This window comes from Rhinolophus hipposideros (assembly GCF_964194185.1).
Source record: "Rhinolophus hipposideros genome assembly, chromosome: X".
NCBI classification, from domain to species: domain Eukaryota; kingdom Metazoa; phylum Chordata; class Mammalia; order Chiroptera; family Rhinolophidae; genus Rhinolophus; species Rhinolophus hipposideros.
Window position 1 is genome coordinate 26,163,038 of NC_138046.1, and position 18,695 is coordinate 26,181,732.

General features: G+C 36.6%; 1 protein-coding gene across 14 annotated transcripts in view; it reads left to right on the top strand.

Annotated features, from left to right (window-relative positions):
- The window catches only part of ENOX2 (ecto-NOX disulfide-thiol exchanger 2), a 405,604-nt gene that overhangs the window by 282,220 nt on the left and 104,689 nt on the right, over nucleotides 1–18,695 (top strand). For 11 of the 14 annotated variants that reach the window (XM_081043234.1, XM_081043229.1, XM_081043226.1 and 8 more), the window contains one exon: nucleotides 10,003–10,209. The exons of the other annotated variants lie outside the window; for them this stretch is intronic. In XM_081043234.1, coding sequence (XP_080899360.1) covers nucleotides 10,003–10,209 — 207 coding nt within the window. The remainder of the gene's footprint in view (nucleotides 1–10,002; nucleotides 10,210–18,695) is intronic. 14 annotated transcript variants of the gene reach the window in all.

Below are 18,695 nucleotides of genomic sequence, written 5' to 3' on the forward strand. Positions count from 1 at the left end.
GTAAAGTTGCTGACTACAAAATCAACGTACAAAAGTCCATTTATTCGTATATACTGACAATGAAATCTCAGAAAAAAAAATAGGAAAAACAATTTCCTTTGCATTGCAGCAAAAAGAATAAAATACCTAGGAATAAACTTAACCAAGGATGTGAAGCACCTATATGCTGAAAACTATAAGACATTTTTGAAAGAAGTTGAAGAAGACACAAAGAAAGGAAAAGACATTCCATGCTCATGGATTGGAAGAATCAAAATAGTTAAAATGGCCATATTACCCAAAGCAATATACAGATTTAATGCAATCCCCATCAAAATCCCAATGACATTTTTTATAGAAATAGAACAAAAATTCCTCAGATTTGTTTGGAACCACAAAAGACCCCGAATAGCCAAATCAATCTTAAGAAAAAAGAACAATACTGGAGGTATCACACACCCTGACATTAGCTTGTACTACAGGGGTACAATAATCAAAACAGCATGGTATTGGCATAAAAACAGACACATAGACCCATGGAATAGAATTGAGAACCCAGAAATAAAACCACATAAATATGGACAGATAATTCTTGGCAAAGAAGCAGAAAACATACAATGCAGGAAAGACAGCCTCGTCAATAAATGGTGCTGGGAGAATTGGATAGCCACGTGCAAAAGAATCAAACAGGACTGCTATCTGTGACCATGTACCAAAATTAATTCAAAATGGATCAAAGACTTAAGCATAAGACCTGACACAATAAACTGCATTGAAGAAAACATAGGTACTAAACTTATGGACCTTGGGTTCAAAGAGCATTTTATGAATTTGACTCCAAAGGCAATGGAAGTAAAAGCTAAAATAAACAAATTGGACTATATGAAACTTAAAAGCTTCTGCACAGCAAAAGAAATCATCGACAAAATAAAGAGGCAACCGACTGAATGGGAGAAGATTTTTGCAAACAGTGCCTCCGATAAGAGGCTAATATCCAAAATATACAAGGAACTCATGAAGCTCAACAACAAAAAACAAACAACCCAATTGAAAAATGGGCTCAGGACCTGAAGAGACATTTCTCCAAAGAGGACGTACAAATGGCAAATAGACATATGAAAAAATGCTCAACATCACTCATCATCAGAAAAATGCAAATAAAAACCACAATGAAATATCACTTCATCGCAGTCAGAATGGCTATCATCAACAAGACAATTAGTAACAAGTGTTGGAGAGGCTGTGGAGAAAAAGGAACCCTCATACACTGTTTGTGGGAATGCAGACTGGTGCAGCCGTTATGGAATGCAGTGTGGAGATTCTTCAAAAAATTACGAATAGAATTACCATATGACCCAGCAATCCCTCTCCTGTGTATCTACCCAAAAAATTTGAAATCATTTATACATAAAGACCCGTGTGCTCCAATGTTCATTGCAGCTTTGTTTTGGTGGCCAAGACATGGAAACAACCAAAATGTCCTTCGATAGATGAATGGATAAAGAAGTTGTGGTATACATACACAATGAAATACTATTCGGTGGTAAGAAAAGATGATATAGGAACATTTGTGACAACATGGATGGATCTTAAGAGTATAATTCTAAGTGAAATAAGTCAGACAGAAAAAGCAGAGAACCCTATGATTTCAATGATATAAGGTATATAAACCAAAAACAACAAAAGAACAAGACAAACAAATGAGAAACAAAAACTCATAGACGCAGACAATAGTTTAGTGGTTCCCTGAGGGAGATGAGAGTAAGGGGGATCAAATATATGGTGATGGAAGTAGAACTGACTCTGGGTAGTGAACACACGGTGGGATTTATAGATGATGTAATACAGAATTGTACACCTGAAATCTATGTAATTTCCCTAACAATTGTCACCCCAATAAATTTAAAAAAAAAGAATACTGGCAGGACAACCAGTGCCAATAAAGTGGTGACTTCTGGGAAGGAACCTGGCTTTAGAAATTAATTCAAAAAAATAACACTTCTGACACAGCTTAAAGTAAATTTGTGTTCTAGTTTCTTTTTTGAACTTGGATTTTGCTTAAAAGGTCGCTCATTTTAATTAAGTGGTGAAAATACAAATGCTGAAGTCTTCCTTAGTTCTCTGCTGAAAGCATAGCAAAAGTGCCATTTTTGTTAATAGCCCAAGAATTTGTGGAGGTGAGACGGGAAGAGCAGGTGAGAGGGGAAAAGCAGGGATTTGGTATGACTGAATCCCTTGTCTTCTCCAAAGCCTAGCAATCCTGCCTGATAAGGCCTTGATTATAAACTCTAGTACGTATTCCTATCTCTGGTATATTCTCTTGCACTCTTGGCTTGTCAGCAATAAGGTTGTGTAATTTAGGGACCCTCAGTCTCTTTATGCACCCATCCAATCTGTGTCTGTCTTGTTGCTTTATTAGAATGTATTTTTAGCATCAATTCCTTCCCCTGTCACTTGACATTTTATCCAGGTGTGTGTCACATGTACAAAACCCTAAAAATCTTGGGGCTTCCATTGCCCACAAATTCAGAGTCCAACTCCTGACTTTAAAAGTGTTTCACTGGTCTGCTTTAAGTGACTGTTTTCAATCCATCATTTCTACTTGGCACTTGCCCACTCTTTAGTCAAGTTCAACTGCTTCCTCATATCACACTCCTCTCCAGGCCAACTTCAAGTCTACGCTTTCCCGGAACACTTCCATGTGGAAAGTACTGAAATTAAAGCAGTAGTTAATCATTCATCACTCTAATGCATTTCCATTTAAATATTAAGTGCTAAATCCAGTGGATACTTTTTAGTCCTTAAATTACTTTATCTCTCTGCTATACTTAGTACTAGTGACCCCTTCATCCTTCTTGAAACATTAGCTCATTTAAAGGCATAAGAATGAATAAGACCAGCAGAGAGATCATATAGAATCAAGAAGGGAAGACAACCAAGCAGAGCATTTTGAGGAATTCCAACATTTCATAATTTAAAAGAGCGAAAGTAGTTTGCAGCAAATCCTCTAAAGACTTAATTTTTACCAGCAGTTTCCAGTTATTCTCTCATAAATCTTCTTCATTTATGCTTTTGCCCCACCCCTTTATCAAAGCATCCCTTGTTTGAAAATACTAGTGACCTTACAATACTACTAAATCCAGTGGTCAGTTCTCAGTTCTCTTCCTAATTGACCTAATAGCCATGTATGATATAGTTGGTTACTCCTTACTCATCGATATGCTTTCTTCAATTGGACTCCAAGACACCACACTATTGGTTTTCTTCCCACCACACTGGTTGGTCTTTCTCAGTCTCCTTTGCTAATAATCTTCTGTTCTCCCTGACTTCTTATCATTGGAGATCTCCATGACTTAGTTTGGACCTGTTCTCTATCTACAATCATACCTTTGATGATCTCATCCAATTACATGGCTGCAAAACTATCTATGTACCAATAATACACTAAATTATATTTTTAGCTCAGAGCTTGTCTCTGAACTCCAAACTTATGTTCGACTGCCTATCTGATATCTCCACTTAGATGTCAAGTAGACGTTTCAAATGTAATATGTTCAAGACAAAACTCTTAATCTTTGCCCCCAAACCTTCTCCACTAGTGTCTTTCCTTATCTCAGATAGTGGAAGCTGCATCCTTTCGGTTGCTCAAGTCAAAACTTAACAATCATCCCTACCTACTTTCTTTCCCTCACATACTATATTTAATCTATTAGAAAACTCTGTCAGGTCTAACTTAAAATATACATCTAGACTCCTACTACTCTCTTGATAACTACTGCTATGACCCAGTTTATATTCATAATTATATATTTTCTGAACTATTGCAATAGCCTTCTAAATGGTCTTCCTCTTTCACCCTTGCCCCTTACAGGCTATTCTCAAGAAAGCAGGCAGAGTGGTCTTTTTTAAAACCTAAGTCAGTTCATGTCCCTCCTTGTCTCAAACCATTTATTGGCTTCCTATCTTACTCACAATAATGGCCAAAATCTATTTAATGCTTTAGAAGGCTCCTTGTGATTTTCCCTCCCTCTCCACATTGCCTCATTGACTTTATCTCTTGCTGCTCTCCTCCCCATCACTCACAGTTCCAGTTATACTGACCTCCATGCTATTCCATGAACATACCAGGCAATCTTCCATCACAGGGTCTTTGCAATGGCTCTTCCCTCTACCTGGAATACTCTTCCCCTAAATATCTGCATGGCTAACTCACTCACCTCCTTCAAGTATTTGCTCAAATGTCTCTTCCTCAATGACCCTGACAACATATTTAAAAGTGTAGCTCTCCCTGCCACACTCCCAATCCTACTTACTCTCTCTAATTTTATTATAACACTTACTATCTTTTAACAAAATATGTAATTTGTAGAATGTAAACCCCACAAAGGCAGAGATTTTTGTCTGTTTTTCCCCCACTGATGTATCACAAACACTTAGAAGTGTGTGGCATATAGTAGGTATTAAATAAATATTCCTAGAGTGATAGAGGGAGGGAGAGATGGGTGGGTGGATGGATGGATGGATGGATGGATGGATGGATGGATGGATGGATGGATGGATGGAGAAATCAGAGGTCTAGAAAGCAAACCAAGAAATCATTGGGTAATTAACTCACATGGTGACATATCTCTCTTCTGAGCTTCAGGCACATATAGCCAACTGACCATTAGACTTTTCTAGGTGAATATACATCAAGTGTGCAAAAAAAAAAAAACAGTGTTATGTTATAGTGGGTAAACTACCAGATTAAAAGTCAAGAGAATTGTGTTCTACTCCAAGTTCTTGTCACCAACTACCTGTGGGATCTTGGGCTAGGCACATAACCTCTTTGGGTTTCAGTTTCCTTGTCTATAAAGTGAGGATATTGGATTAGATTAGTCTAGACACCTCCAAGGTTTCATCAGATCTAAAAATATGATTCTTGACATTAAAAATGTGTCTACCCCAATGATTATTCACCTAGGCTAAAGCCCCTCAAAATGTGTTAGGTATAACAAAGGAAAATTGGTAGGTGGCACATAAAGCTTTGTACCTTCAGTGGAGCAGGCAGTGTGGTGTAGTGGTTAAGTGCTCGAGCCCTGAAATGACACAGGCCTACTTTAGTATCCCAGATAGCCACCACTAAATAGCCATGAGATATTGGGTACGTAACTTAACCTCACTGATCTAGACTAGGCAAAAATCTGTTCTGGTCTAAAAATTCAATGAATCAAACTAGACTGGAGCTAACTGTGCACCAGTCTCCTGAAGATAGATGGTGAATAGCCCATTGTCCTAGAAGCAACATCCTGTGACTCCCAGGAGTCAGAAATGTGGCAAAAGAAAGCTTTCTGGGACACAGTTGCTTTTTCATAGAGTGGCTGTCAGAGATTTAATGCTTTCCCAACTAGCAGTTCTCAGTTGATGGTATAAAAAGAGGGCAATTCTGTTACAATTTCATTAACTCTATTCCCTATGCTGTACTCCAAATCCCATGACTATACATACATATATATATAATTATAGTTGACATTCAATATTATCCAGCTTCAGCTTCAGGTGTACACTGCAGTGGTCAGGCATCTACACCATCCATGAAGTGGTCTCCCTAATAAGACAAGTGCCCATCTGACATCTTACAAAATCTTTACAACATTAATGATTATAGTCCCCAAACTGTCTTTCACATCCCTATAGAAATATTGTGGCTACTTATTTGTATTTTCTAAGCCCTTTACTTTCTCCCCCATCCCCACCCCCCTCCCATCTATATCTCTGAGGCTATTTCTGTTTAGTTTGCTCATTTATTCTGTTCTTTAGATTCCACACATAAGTGAGATCATATGGTATCTGTCTTTCTCTATTGGCTTATTTCACTTAGTGTGATGTTCTCTAGGTCCATCTGTATCATTGCAAATGGTAAGATTTAATTCTTCTTTGTGGCTGAGTAATACTCCATTGTATAAATGTTCCACAGTTTCTTAATCCAGTCATCTACAGATGGGTATTTCAGTTGTTTCCACATTTTGGCTATTGTGAATAGTGCTGCAATAAAGATTCAATGTCAGCTATAACATATATATATATATATATATATATATATATATACATATATATATATATATATATATATATATATATATATATATATATATATATATATGGTCACAGGACATGGAGTACAGCATAGGGAACAGAATCAATGGAATTGTAACAGCTATATATGATATATATGATGTCAGAGGGATAGTAGATTGGGGGAGAGGATTATCACTTTGTGAGGAGTGTAAATTAGTACATTGTTTTGTACACCTGAAACTAATATTAAAAAAATCTGCAGCCGATGGGATGAGAAACTGAAAAAAAAAAAGTAGGCAGTACCATTTCTCCAGAGAACTCAGTTTTGGCAAGATTTTTCACTCTAGCTGATAGACCTTCTGTATGGAGAGGTTGCATTTTGAGTTTACTGTGAAATAACAGTATACATGGAACAAGTGGAAGGATATCATCTTCTGTCTGTGTCTGGGCACATAGAAAAGCACCCAGGAGCCAGGAATAGAGCTTTTTTTTTTCATTTTACCATCTCAAAACAGGCTGACCTCATTCACTTTGGTCCTTAGGGCTAGGTTCTCTAAAGAAAATTTGAGAAAGTGGGTAAATTGAGAATAAAGATTTGCCAGACTTCTGATTATTTCCAATCAGTTGGGATTACATTAAACTATATCTGACCCCTGCTAATTGTCTAGGGGGCCTTCAATCTTGGGCTGTCTAATAAAATCAACTCAAAGACTTTGCACTACATGAATTCTGGCAAACCAGATGAGTGATCTGTATGCTCCTTTGAAAAGCAAGTTGCGAGTGGTTTATAGGTCCTCTGTGCTGCTCCCTGCCTCACTTCTCAAAGATCAACAGTGACTCTAATCTTAATGCTGATTGCCCCAACACAGCTCCCCAGAGTGGGTACTTAGTTGTAATTAGAATTAATAGAAACTCCTCCTTTTCCATTACCAGAAAGTAGAGTTCTTTATACTCTCAGTTATGTTGAATACTTTTACATGGAAGTTTTCTTCTCCATCCAGAATGGTGATTGGGATGTTATAAGAGTTTAGCACATTACCTGATTAATAGGTACACTTTGTATTTGCTCTCCTATGGACTTATCATTGCTGTGCTCAGATCACTGTATTTCAGTGGGATTAGAAAATCAGTCCCAGACAACAAAGTACTTTGAGCTATTAATTAAAGAACAAGTACTATCCATTAAGGAAAATAGTACAGCCCACTGCCTTGCTTGGGACATACACCTAAATTTCAGAAAATGCTATCAAAGAGGCTTTCTGCATTTACCCAAGGAAAATAAATAAACCCTCAGCATTCTTGACTCTACTCTTAGTGGCTTTCATATTCCTTTACTAGCAGACAGTCACCACAGAATAATCACATCTAAACAAGGTGATGACTTCATCACATAATTTTTAAATTCTACAAATGTAGTCAAGGGAAAGAGTCTATGTGTGTTCAGTGTTACATATAACTGCAGCAGTACACAGACACTCCTTAGAGTCTCTCAGTGAACCTAAAGGTAGACCTAACTAAGCCAACTCAATTAATATGAAAAGGTGATTATTTGCTTCACAAAAGGATTCTTTACCTTCAAGTTCCTTTAAACAGTAAATTTCAGAAGGATCCTGAAACAGGATTTTATTCTAAAGTCTTTGATTTGAAAACATTGGTCTAACAATATGGATGTTCTTTGAAATTATTTACCTATGTAGTCAGTGGCTGAGTTGTATTCCATGATCAAAACCATATGTGTCTTCCCAGTTGTAGATTCTTGTATCACTAAGAGTCATTCCTTCCCAAACCCAGTCTTATTTAAAGATCTGGATAAAGCAAGGAGCTGGGAGTTTAAAAGTCCAGATCTTAGCTACCATTCTATTCCAGACTTGTGGTAAGGTTTTAGAAAGCCCAGATTGGTAATTAGGAAACCTGGGCTGTATAATAGTAAATAATAATAACACGATAGTAACTACTGTTTATTGGGAACCTATCAAGTGCATATTTCATGCAATATAGACAGTAGGTTATCAACTATCCTGCAATAACCCTTGTAAGGTAGAAGACAGTATCCCTATTTCAGAGATGAAAACTAAGGTTCTCAGAGGTTCTCCCAAGGTCACGCAGACAGTGAATAATTAAGTTAAAGTTTAAATCCAGACTTACTTGCTCCAACTTTATGTTCCTTATCTTTCTAACTTGATGACCTTGAATGAGTCACTCCACCTTACTCAGCTAAGACATTTCCTCTGTAATATGAGTTTAGACCAAGTCGGTGTGTTTCAGCCCTAGCTACACATTAGAGTTGCCTGAGAAGCTTTAAAAAAAATGGTACCCAGGCTCTACCCCGGGATAATTAAATTAGATTCATTGGAGTGGGGTCCAGGCATTATTTGGTTCTTTGTTTGACTCCCCAGTTGATTCTAATGTGCTGCTAGAGCTAAGAATCACTGGAAGTGTGATATCTAGAATCCCTTTCAGTTCTTAAAATCTCAGAAGCATGACTCTCAAGAGATTCTGGACCTCATTTTCCTCTTTTTGGCTAAAACTATAACCTCTCCAGTTTCCATGACTAAGACATTTCAGATTCCTGCTCAGTAGGTTATCTTCTTTTTCCCTTTAAATTTCTCATATGTATATATACATATATAGTTCTTGAAATGACGGACATTTAAAAACAATAAACAGAAACTTTGTAAGTTACCTGAATCCCTCTGCCTCTTTCATTGACTAAATAGAGGGAAAGAAAGCATCATTAGAACCTGATTATTCGGAGCTACACTGATTAAGACAGACAGTGGTAGCAAAGTGAGGAAGCTAGAGATGCTGATACCCAAGGAAACTCCAAACAAAATCATCAGCTTGCCAACTTGGGTAAGAGTCAATTGGGGGCCTGGACTTAATCTACAAGTCAGACTCATTTATTTTTGTATGTGAGCTGTAATCACTGGTTTTGAGCTCTCCAAATCTTGAGCTGGAAGACTTATTATTAAGAGCTGAATGGAGAGAACGGATTACAGAAAATAAATCCTTGCAGATACAAAACCAACACTACAAAAACCTTTGACCATCATGCTTCGTTTTGGGGGCTAAACTGTAGGATTTTGCTTGGAAAATGCTTTGATATATATAAAGCAACAAGGAGCTGGCTGATACAACAGGCTTTATGTATGAGATAGGTGAGTAGGAAGCACATTTTTTTAAGTAGAGGGAGAATCATCTCATTAAGTAGGTTTTTAATGACTCTGTAGCCAAATGTATCTCATTTTAGTTAATGATTTCCCGGATGAGTTTGCTTTCTCTGCTGTCTTTCATAGCTTCCTCTAAATGCTGCGTGTTTTGCTCTGGACCTCACCTCTCTATTGAGGAATTTGAGGAAGGGCTCACTGGTATCAAAACACAAAACTAAACAAAAAACTAAAAAAGATGGTTTGTACTCAGGCCGACATTGTCAACCAAATAATTCTGAGAATTATAAATGTTTTTGTAAATGTTCACCCCATCATTGTCAAATTAATGCTAAAACAGTTCTTCCAGTAAGCATGAACAGAAAGAATATGATAACTACAAACTGAATTACACAAACCTTTCTCTCAGTGACCTTGGTTCTGAGAATTCCTGAGTTTAAACTGAGTGGGATTTCCCCCAACTAACTGTTTTCTTAATAAAAATGACTGAAAATTGAGCATAGCTGAGTTGTCACAATAAAAGTAAAGAACAAAATCAAAGAACTCTGGATGGGAGAGACAGACGGGTCTGAGTCTTTATCCTGTAGACATTATGAGCACCAAACCAAAATGATTTTCAGATCCGTGCAACCAATTTGCTGTGGAGCAGAGGTGAGCACCTTGGGTGCCACATGCTTCTAGCACTCTTAGGCAAAAATCTGGTGGAGACAATAGGGCTATCTCTGGGAAATGTTAGGTTTCTAAGAGGTTTACCCCAAGCAAAAATTTTAATTTCGAATGCTTTTGCACTTATGCTTAGATCTTCCACCTCCTGCAACCCGAGAACGACCACCAGGATGCAAAACAGTATTTGTGGGTGGTCTGCCTGAAAATGGGACAGAGCAGATCATCGTGGAAGTATTCGAACAGTGTGGAGAGATCATTGCTATTCGGAAAAGCAAAAAGAACTTTTGTCACATTCGCTTTGCTGAGGAGTACATGGTGGACAAAGCCCTTTATCTTTCTGGTAGGTGTTTAGTCATGAGGATTGTGCCCACCAGACACAATGCAGAGATTGCGGATTGGTGTATTTACATCTGTGGGAACTAAAAACTGGACTTAATGCTATCCCCTCTTGCCTTCAGAGATAGAAAATGCATGTTATCATCCGACTTCTTCCTTTAAAGTTCTCCAGTTTTGTATGGGATAACTCCAAAACTCCTTACTTGTAGCATCTAAAGGCCTTCATTATCTGTTTTACCTCTGAGTCATCTCCCAGTCCTCCCCTCACATACATGTCCCAACCACACTAAACTACTTATAGCTCCCAGAATGTGCCATGGTGTTTTATGCGTTTTCCTCTGACTAGAATTACTTTTTCACTCCTGCCCACCATACACACATCTTCATACCCTAAAGCTCTACCTCAAGCATAACCTCTCTGAGAAGCTTTCTCTAACTTCTTTCCCCACTCTGCCCCAGGCTGGTTTGGGTACCCCTTCCTCAATGATTCCACAGCACCCACTGCTTTCTCCTAACATGACACTTATAACACCATGCTAGAACTGTCCCCTTCTACATCTGTCTCTCTCACCAGAGCATGAACTCCTTAGAGGAAGGGACTATGTCTTATTTAGCTTGAATCCCCAGCATCTAGCCCATAACCTGGAACAAAAGTAGGTATTCAAGAATAACTATGGAAGTAAGTTAGTTATCAAACATTTGTTCACTGCTAGGCAGAATGCTAGTTTGCTGAGGCTACAGCAAAGACCAAAGCAGACAAACTTTCAGGGGTTGGGGGTAGAGGAAGAGGGAGTGGGAGAGAGAAGAAGAAGAAGAAGTAGAGAAGATTTCTACTCCTGACTGGAGATATAAAGAAAGGTAGTATTTGGACCAAGTCTTTGTCAAAGAGAAAATATTTGAATGTGGATAATGGGACACACATACAGCATGAGCAAAAGTACAAAGGTGGTAAGTTTTAATGGACATTCAAGGAAACAGTAAGTAGTGGTTTGAGTACTGAATAGACATGAGAGGAGAAGGAAAAACATCAGCTGTTAGCACACTTTGAATGACATAACTGGGTCTTTGTTCCTCAAGTAATAGAGAATTGTTCAAGGAATTTTTGAACAAGGTAGATGATTGTTTCTGAAAGATTAAGCTCACACCTCGTGTAAAAATAAATTAGAGGTAAGAAAAGAAAAGAAGAGAGGAGGTCAGTTAGACTCCTATTGCAATAAGCCAGGGAAAAGGTGATGACTATTTGAAAAAATAGGCTAGTAACATGGGGAAGGAAAGGAGGAGGCAGATATGGAATACTCACTAAATTTGCTAGGTGTTGTAAAATCTTACTCCTGAAGATTCGACAGCATTTAGGAGTGGTAACAGAGCATTTCAAAATAGACTATTTTAATAAGAAGTTAAAGGTTTTGTACACTTGAAACCTATGTAATTTTACTAACCATCGTCACCCCAATAAGTTTTAATTTAGAAAAAAAGAAGTTAAAAGTTTTGAAAAGTCCTGAACAGTTAGTTGTACATAAAAGACTACATGCTGCTCAGGAGGCATCCATATACCAGGGGTGCCAAAAACATGTATGTACATGACTTGTGTTCATCTGCTGTTATCGGTATATATTGAGTAGTACAATTTTAATGCAGTTTATTTTTCCTTTCTTATAATGTATATACATTGTTTGGCACCCTCTGTATGTATACATCATTGAAATCAGGTCTCTGGTAACAACCAACTCCTGGAAACATTCTCAGGACTGCCAAAGGAAAGGGGATTGCAATCAGTAATGTGAAAAGAAATCAATATTGCCCTTTAAATTTTAACCTGCTCCCTGAAATTTCACAAGTGCTAGAAATTTCCTGAATTGGATGGCTCTTCTTCAACATTGTAAATAAAGAGAGACAGAGAGAGATTAAAACAAACAAAAATCCTTTAGAAGGGGGACTAAGTATGTAGAAATAATCTTTTGGGGGCGCAGGGAGTTTGAACACCTTTGGGAGCTGGCATTGCACACAGCACACCATCCTCAGAGCATCACATTATTTTCCCTGTGTTTACAGAAAGCTTTCATATCGTCCTCTTTTTTCTCCTCTCAGCGATCCTGGGAGAATAGGCAAGATAATCATTAATAGCCCATTTTTCTGATGGCTCAGACAATTGAATAAGATGAATGGGTGTGAAAGTGCATTGTAAATGGTAAAGGACCATAGGAAAGTTTGCTTATGGAATGCATTTATTCTTCCTTTGTCTTTTTTAAAAAAATTGCAACAGTCAATCTTATTTTTTTTAATTATTTATTTTTTTCAGTTACATTTGACTTTCATCGTTATTTTATATTAGTTTAAGCTGTACAGCATAGTGGTTAGACATTTATATAATTTATGCAGCGATCCCCCTGGTTAGTCTAGTACCCACTAGGCACTATACATAGTTGTTGCAACATTATTGACTATATTCTCTATAATGTACCTTACATCCCCAAGGCTACTCTGTAACTACCAATTTGTATTTCTTAATCCCCTCACCTTTTTCACTCAGTTTCCCAGTCCCCTTCCCCTCTGGCAACCATCATTTTGTTCAATGTATCTAGGAGTCTGTTTGTATTTTGTTTGTTGTTTATTTTGTTCTTTAGATTCTACATATAAGTGAGATCATACGGTATTTGTCTCTCTCAGTCTGACTTATTTCTCTTAGCATAATACCCTCTAGGTCCACCCATGTTGTCACAAATGGAAAGATTTCATTCTTTTTTATGGCCAAGTAATATTCCATTGTCAATATGTACCACTTCTTCTTTATCTGATCATCTATTGATGGGCACTTGCATTGCTTCCATATCTTGGCTATTGTAAATAATGCTGCAGTAAACATAAGGGTACATATATCTTTTCAAATTAGTGTTTTGGATTCCTTCGGATAAATACCCAGAAGTGGAATTGCTGGGGCGTAAGGTAGTTCTATTTTTAATTTCTTGAGGAACCTGCAAACCATTTCCACAGTGGCTCCACCAATTTGCAATCCCACCAACAATGCACAAGGGTTCCCTTTTCTTTGAATCCTTACCAACACTTGTTTGTTGATTTATTGATGATGGCCTTTCTGACAGGTGTGAGGTAATATCTCATTGTGATTCAATTTGCATTTCTCTGATCATATTGGATGTTGAGTATCTTTTTTTTTTTTTTTTTTAATATGGCTGTTGGCCATCTGTATGTCCTCTTCGGAGAAACATCTATTCAGGTCCTCTGCTCATTTTTCACTTGGATTTTTTTTTTTTTACTTGAGTTGTATGAGTTCTTTGTAAACATTACATATTAACCCCTTATTGGAAGTATCATTGTGACTATCTTCTCCTTTTAAGTAAAAACTTTTAAATTTGATGTATGTAGTCCCACTTGTTTATTTCCTTTGTTTCCCTATCCCAGAGAGATATATCAGAAAAAAAACATTACTAAGAGCAATGTGCGAGAGTTTACTGCTTATGTTTTCTTCCAGGAGTTTTACGGTTTCAGGCTTTACATTTAAGTCTTTAATGCATTTTGAGTTTATTGTACATGGTGTAAGAAGGTGGCCTTTTTTTTTTTTTTTGGAAGTATCTGTCTGGTTTTCCCAACACCATTTATTGAATAGACTCTCTTTATCCCATTGTATATTCTTCCCTCATTTATCATAGATTAAATGACCATATAAGCGTTTGATTATTTCTGGGATCTCTACTGTGTTCCATTGATATATGTGTCTGTTTTTATGCCAGTACAATGCTGTTTTGATTACAAAAGCCTTGCAGCTTTTAGGTAGTGTGATCCCTCCAACTTTCTTCTTTCTCAACATTGCCAGTGGCTATTTGGGGTCTTTTGTGATTTCATATAAATTTTCAGATTATTTGTTCTCATTCTCTGAAAAATACTATTCGTATTTTGGTAGGTATTGCATTGAATCTATAGATTGCTTTGTGTAGTATGGACAAAAAATTATTAAAAACAATTAATTTTTAATTAATTTTAAATTAATTTTTTAAAAAAATATTTTTTAATTAATAATTAAAAATTAATTTAAAAAAATTTTTAATGTAAAAATATTAAACTTCCTATCCGTGAGCACAGCATGTACTTCCATTTATTTGTGTTTTCTTCAGTTTCTTACTTCAGTAGTGACTTACAATATTGCGAGTACAAGTCTTTTACCTTCTTTGTTAAATTTATTCCGAGGTATTTTATTTTTTCCATACAATTATAAACAGGATTGTTTTCTTTTCTTTGTTTTTACTTGAAGTTTATTGGAGTGATGATTGTTAGTAAAGTTACATAGATTTCAGGTTACAATTCTATAATACATCGTCCATTTATCACATTGTGTATTCATCACCCAGACTCAGTTCTCTTTCCATCACCATATATTGGATTCCCTTTAAGCTCATCTACATACAACCCCTCTTCCCCCATACCCTGTGGTAACCACTAAACTATTGTCTGTGTCTATGAGTTTTCTATCTTCATTTGTTTGTCTTATTCTTTTGTTGTTTTCGGTTTTATATACTACATATCAGTGAAATCATATTGTTCTCTACTTTTTCTGTTTGACTTATTTCACTTAGCATTATAATCTCAAGATCCATCCATGTTGTCGCAGATGGTACTATTTCCTCTTTTCTTATGGCAGAATACTATTCCATTGTGTATATATACCACAACTACTTTATCCATTCATCTATCCAAGGGCACTTTGGTTGTTTCCATGTCATGGCTACCGTAAATAAAGCTGCAATGAACATTGGAGCACATATGTCTTACGGATGTTTTCAGATTTTTGGGTAGATACCCAGAAGAGGGATTGCTGGGTCATATGTAATGGTATTCTTAATATTTTGAGGAACCTCCACACTACCCTCCATAGAAGCTGCATCAATCTGCATTCCCACCAACAGTTTACAAGGGTTCCTTTTTCTCCACAGTCTCTCCAAAACTTGTTATTTGTCTTGTTAATGATAGCCATTCTAACTGGTGGGAGGTGATGTCTCATTGTGGTGTTTATTTGCAATTCTCTGATGATTAGTGATGTTGAGCATTTTTTCATAGGTCTATTGGCCATTTGTACTATTCTTTTTTGGAAAAATATATATTCAGGTCCTCTGCCCACTTTTTAATTGGATCGTTGGTTTTTCTGTTGTTGAGTTCTGAGTTCCTTATATTTTTTGGATATTAGCTCCTTATTGGAGGCATTGTTTACAAAACTCTTCTGCCATTCAGTTGATTGCTTCTTTATATGGTCGATGGTTTCTTTTTCTGTGCAGAAGCTTTCTAGTTTGATATAGTCACATTCATTTATTTTAGCTTTTACTTCCCTTGCTTTTGAGGTCAAATTCATAAAATGCTCTTTGAACCCAAGGTTCATAACTTTAGTATTCATGTTTTCTTCTATGCAGTTTATTGTTTCAGGTCCTAAGTTTCGTTATTTATCCATTTTAAATTAATTTTGGTACACAGTGACTGGTACACTCTAATTTCATGCTTTTACATGTGGCGTTCCAATTCTCCCAGCACCATTTATTGAAGAAGCTGTCTTTTCCACATTGTGTGTTTTTTACTTCTTTGTCGAAAATTATCTGTTCATATTTATGTGTGTTTATTTCTGGGTTTTCAATTCTATTCCATTGGTCTCTGTGTCTGATTTTCTGCCAATACCATGCTGTTTTGATTATTGTAGCCCTGTAGTGCAAGCTGAAGTCAGGGAGTGTGATACCTCCAGCATTGTTCTTTTTTCTTAGTTTTGTTTGGCTATTTGGGGTCTTTTGTGGTTCCATACAAATCTGATGATTTTTTGTTCTATTTCTTTCAAAAATGCCATTGGGATTGTAATGGGGGTTGCATGAAATCTGTATATTGCTTTGGTTAATATGGCCATTTTAACACTGTTGCTTCTTCGAATCCATAAACATAGAATGTCTTTCCATTTCTTCGTGATTTCTTCAATTTGTTTACAAAATGTATTATACTTTTCTTTTTTTGTTTGTTTGTTTGTTTATTTATTTATTTATTAGTTTCAGGTGTACAAGACAAGGTAATACTTAGACGTTCATCACTTATATCCCTCACACTGTGAACCCCCCTCCCCCCATCCACTATCCCTCCGACCTCACACTGAACCATCACATTATATATATAAAATTATAGTTGGCATTCATTAATGTTTAGCTTCTGGTGTACAATGCCATGATCAGTTATCCACAGTATCCCTGAGGTGGTCTCCCAAATAGGACGCATGTCCATCGGATACCCAACAAAATCTTTACAACATTATTGAATACCTTCCCCAAATTAATTTTCAAAAAACCCTGAGGCCATCTTGTGGTTACCAGCTGCTTCTAAATCCCTTCACCTTTCCCCTTATCCCCAGCCACCCCCCCCACACCCATCTAACAACTCTCGGTTTTTTCTTTGTGTCCCCAAAACTGTTTCTGATTAGTTCATTCACATAGTCTTTTCTTTAGATTCCATATATAAGTGAGATCATATGGTACTTGTCTTTCTCTTTCTGACTTATTTCACTTAACATAATGTTCTCTAGATCCATCCATGTTGCTGCAAATGATAAGATTTCTTTCTTCTTTATGGCTGCGTAATACTCCATTGTATAAATGTACCACAGCTTCTTAATCCAGTCATCTACCGATGGGCATTTCGGTTGTTTCCATATCTTGGCTATTGTGTAAAGTGCTGCAATAAACATAGGAGTGCATAGAGATTTTTGAATTGGAGTTTTGGATTTCTCCGGGTAGATGCCTAGGAGTGGAATTACTGGATCATAGGGTAGTTCCATTTTCAGATTCCTGAGATACCTCCATACTGTTTTCCATAGTGGCTGCACTAATCTGCAATCCCACCAACAGTGCACTAGCGTTCCCTTTTCTCCACATCCACGCCAGCATTTGTTGTTTGTTGATTTATTGATGATAGCCATTTTGACTGGAGTGAGGTGGTATCTCATTGCGGTTTTTATTTGCATTTCTCTGATGGTTAGTGAGGTTGAGCATTTCTTCATATGTCTTCTTGCCTTCTGTATGTCCTTTTTAGAAAAATGTCTCCTCAAGTCCTCTGCCCATTTTTTAATTGGGTTGTTTGTTTTTTTGGAGTTGAGTTGAGTAAGTTTTTCATAGATTTGTGATGTTAATCCCTTATCAGATATATCATTGGCAAATATCTTTTCCCATACAGTAGGATCCCTTTTTGTTTTATTGATGGTTTCCTTTGCTGTGAAAAAAACTTTTTAGTTTGATGTAATCCCACATGTTTATTTTTTCTCTTACTTCCCTCGCGCGAGGGGATATATCAGTGAAAATCTTACTCCAGGTAATGTCCATGAAGTTTCTTCCTATATTTTCTTCTAGATATTTTATGGTTTCAGATCTTACATTTAAGTCTTTAAGCCATTTTGAATTTGTTTTTGTATATGGTGTAAGGATGTGGTCCAGCTTCATTTTCTTGCATGTGTCTGTCCAGGTTTCCCAACACCACTTATTGAACAGACTGTCTTTACCCCATCGTACATTCTTGCTTCCATTGTCGTAGATTAGATGGGCATATAGGCATGGATTTACGTCTGGACTCTCTATTCTGTTCCATTGATCTATGTGTCTATTTTTATGCCAGTACCATGCTGTTTTGATTACTGTAGCCTTGTAGTATAGTTTGAAATCAGGTATCGTTATACCTCCCACTTTGTTCTTATTTCTCAAGATTGCTGAGGCTATCCGGGGTCTTTTATGGTCCCATATAAATTTTAGGATTATATGTTCTATTTCTGTGAAAAACGTCGTTGGTAGTTTGATAGGAATTGCGTTGAATATGTATATTGCCTTAGGCAGTATGGACATTTTAACTATATTAATTCTTCCTATCCATGAACATGGAATGTGTTTCCATCTATTTATGTCTTCTTTCATTTCTTTCTTCAGTGTTGTATAATTTTCTGAGTACAGATCTTTTACATCTTTGGTTAGATTTATTCCCAGATATTTTATGGTCTCTGGAGCAATTGTAAATGGAATTGTTTTTTTAATTTCTCCTTCTGCTATTTTATCATTGGTATTGTATTATACTTTTCAGTATATAGGTCTCTCACATCCTTGGTTACCTTTATTCTTAGGTATTTTATTCTTTTTGTTGCAAATGCAAAATGTTTTTTTTTTAATTTCTTTTTCTGAGGTTTCATTGTTAGTACCGTGTTTTCCAGAAAATAAGACCTAGCCGGACAATCAGCTCTAATGCGTCTTATTTTATCGTTAAAAAAACGTTTTATTGTAAAATAAGACCTAGTCATATTTTATTGTAATATAAGACCGGGTCTTATCTAATATAATATAATATAAGACCGAGTCTTATATTAATTTCTACTCCAAAAGACACATTAGAGCTGATTGTCCGGTTAGGTCTTATTTTCAGGGAAACACGGTATATAGGAATGCAATGGACTTTTGTATGTTGATTTTGTAGCCGGCAGCT